The following is a 2,390-nucleotide window of genomic DNA, read 5'->3' as shown; positions in this document are numbered from 1 at the left end:
TCCCCCCGAGTGAGACACTCCTCGGATACTCCCCCCCGAGTGAGACACTCCTCGGATACTCCCCCCAAGTGAGACACTCCTCGGATACTCCCCCCCGAGTGAGACACTCCTCAGATACTCCCCCCCGAGTGAGACACTCCTCGGATACTCCCCCCCCGAGTGAGACACTCCTCGGATACTCCCCCCCGAGTGAGACACTCCTCGGATACTCCCCTCCCCCGAGTGAGACACTCTTCGGATACTCCCCCCCCGAGTGAGACACTCCTCGGATACTCCCCCCCCGAGTGAGACACTCCTCGGATACGCCCCCCGCTAGGCACAGAAGCAGGCCATTCAGCCCCTCGGGCCCGTTCCGTCCCATTCAATCAGATCATGGCTGATCTGCATTTTCCCGCCTTTGCTCCATATCCCAACACCCTTCCCCAACAAAAATCTATCCCTCTTGGTCTGGAAAGCTCCAATGGACCCCCAGCATCCGCAGTCTTTTTCGGGGGGCGGGGGGGGGGAGAATTCCAGATTCCCACCCCCCTTTGTGTGAAGAAGTGCTTCCTGACATCACCCCTGAACGGCCTGGAAATAGTTTCTCTCTCTCTACCCTATCCTTTAATCAATGTAAACACCTCGATTAGATCACCCCTTAATCTTCTACCCTCGAGGGAATGCCAGCCTAACCTGTCCTCGTAATTTAACCCTTTTAGCCCCGGTATCGTTCTGGTGAATCTGCACTGCACCCCGTCCAAGGCCGATATATCCTTCCCGAGGGGCGGTGCCCGGGACTGAAGGTGGTTCTCCAGGTGGCCAGAGCTTTGTACAGCCGACAGGCTCGCCCCCTCCTGTAAATAAACCCAGACACACCTGGAATATCCTATCTCCGCTGTGGGGCACACTGGCCGGTGAGTAGGTGGGGTCCATCTCTGTGAACTCCTCCGCAAAGTTACCGACGTCCATCTCACTGCGGATGACCGGCTTGAACGGAGCAGGAATCCTCTTGGCCACCAGGTCGTCCCAGTTAATTCCCTGAAAAAGAACGGGAGGGGCCACCCCGCCCCCCCACCTCCCCGGTTAATCCCAGTTAACGGCCATGATTTGTTGCCCAAAAAATAAACTTCCCCTCAGCCGCCGCTGCCTCCCACAGTCCACCAGCTATTAATGGCCAAGTTCCTTCGATCGTCTGAGGTGTCAGGTGTGGCACTCTCTCTCTCTCTCTCTCTCTCTCTCTCGTCTCGGAGTCAGAAGGTCGTGGGTTCGAGCCCCCACTCCAGAGACTCGAGCCCCGTAATCCAGGCCGACACTCCCCACTGCCGGTACTGAGGGAGTGCCGCACTGTCGGAGGTGCCGTCTTTCGGATGAGACGTTAAACCGAGGGCCCCGTCTGCCCCTCTCAGGTGGACGTAAAAGGTCCCACGGCCGCTATTGGAAGAAGAGCAGGGGGGAGTTCTCCCCGGTGTCCTGGGGCCAATATTTATCCCTCAACCAACATCACTAAAAAAACAGATGATCTGCTCATTATCTCATTGCTGTTTGTGGGATCTTGCTGTGCGCAATTTGGCTGCCGCGTTTCCTAGGTTACAACAGCGCCTACCCTTCAAAGGCCAAAGGTCACACGCAACCTGAGCAAATAGTCAAGGGCCAGGACGATCTCCCCGTTGGCTGTAAAGTGCTTTGGGACGTCCTGAGGTGGAGAAAGGCCCTGGATTAAAAACACAAGTTCGTGCTTTTAAAGCCCCAGCTTTACTGCCTCGATTTCCTGATCTACCTCGGCTTCCCCCTCACTCCTTTCAAACTCAGTGTCGCCTGCACTCTGAGCCCCCCCTTTGCCCTCTGACCCTTGCCTGGGCGGAGTCGGGGGGGGGGCGTCTCGTTAACAGGGGGAGCGGCCAGCGGTCGAGTGTGAAGCCTTACCCTGAAGAAGGGATGGTGTTTGATTTCTGACGCTCCCTTAGGCCCCGATCCCAGCCTCCTCTTTGGGTCCTTGATGAGCAGCTTCTGGATCAGGTCCCGACCGGCTGAGGTGATCTCCGAAGGGAGCGGAGGGTCAGCCTGCATGATTCGCCTGCACACAGAAAAAAAACTCCCAGTCTCCACACTACACACGGTGAACAGGGACAGCACGGGTTAGATACAGAGTAAAGCTCCCTCTACACTGTCCCGTCAAACACTCCCAGGGCAGGTACAGGGTTAGATACAGAGTAAAGCTCCCTCTACACTGTCCCATCAAACACTCCCAGGGCAGGTACAGCACGGGTTTAGATACAGAGTAAAGCTCCCTCTACACTGTCCCATCAAACACTCCCGGGACAGGTACAGGGTTAGATACAGAGTAAAGCTCCCTCTACACTGTCCCGTCAAACACTCCCAGGGCAGGTACAGGGTTAGATACAGAGTAAAGC

At 56.5% G+C, this 2,390-nt stretch overlaps 1 protein-coding gene across 3 annotated transcripts in view; it reads right to left on the bottom strand.

The window, feature by feature from the left end:
- Positions 1–390: 390 nt before the first annotated feature.
- The window catches only part of LOC137306438 (ribosomal protein S6 kinase alpha-5-like), a 25,576-nt gene continuing 23,576 nt past the window's right edge, over positions 391–2,390 (bottom strand). For all 3 annotated transcript variants that reach the window (XM_067975644.1, XM_067975645.1, XM_067975646.1), the window contains 2 exons: positions 1,903–2,053; positions 391–1,017 (listed from right to left, as the gene is read on the bottom strand). In XM_067975644.1, coding sequence (XP_067831745.1) covers positions 646–1,017; positions 1,903–2,053 — 523 coding nt within the window. In that variant the 3' untranslated portion in view covers positions 391–645. The remainder of the gene's footprint in view (positions 1,018–1,902; positions 2,054–2,390) is intronic.

This window comes from Heptranchias perlo, chromosome 43 (assembly GCF_035084215.1).
Source record: "Heptranchias perlo isolate sHepPer1 chromosome 43, sHepPer1.hap1, whole genome shotgun sequence".
In the NCBI taxonomy this organism is placed as follows: domain Eukaryota; kingdom Metazoa; phylum Chordata; class Chondrichthyes; order Hexanchiformes; family Hexanchidae; genus Heptranchias; species Heptranchias perlo.
This window is presented reverse-complemented; position numbering and strand designations above follow the sequence as displayed.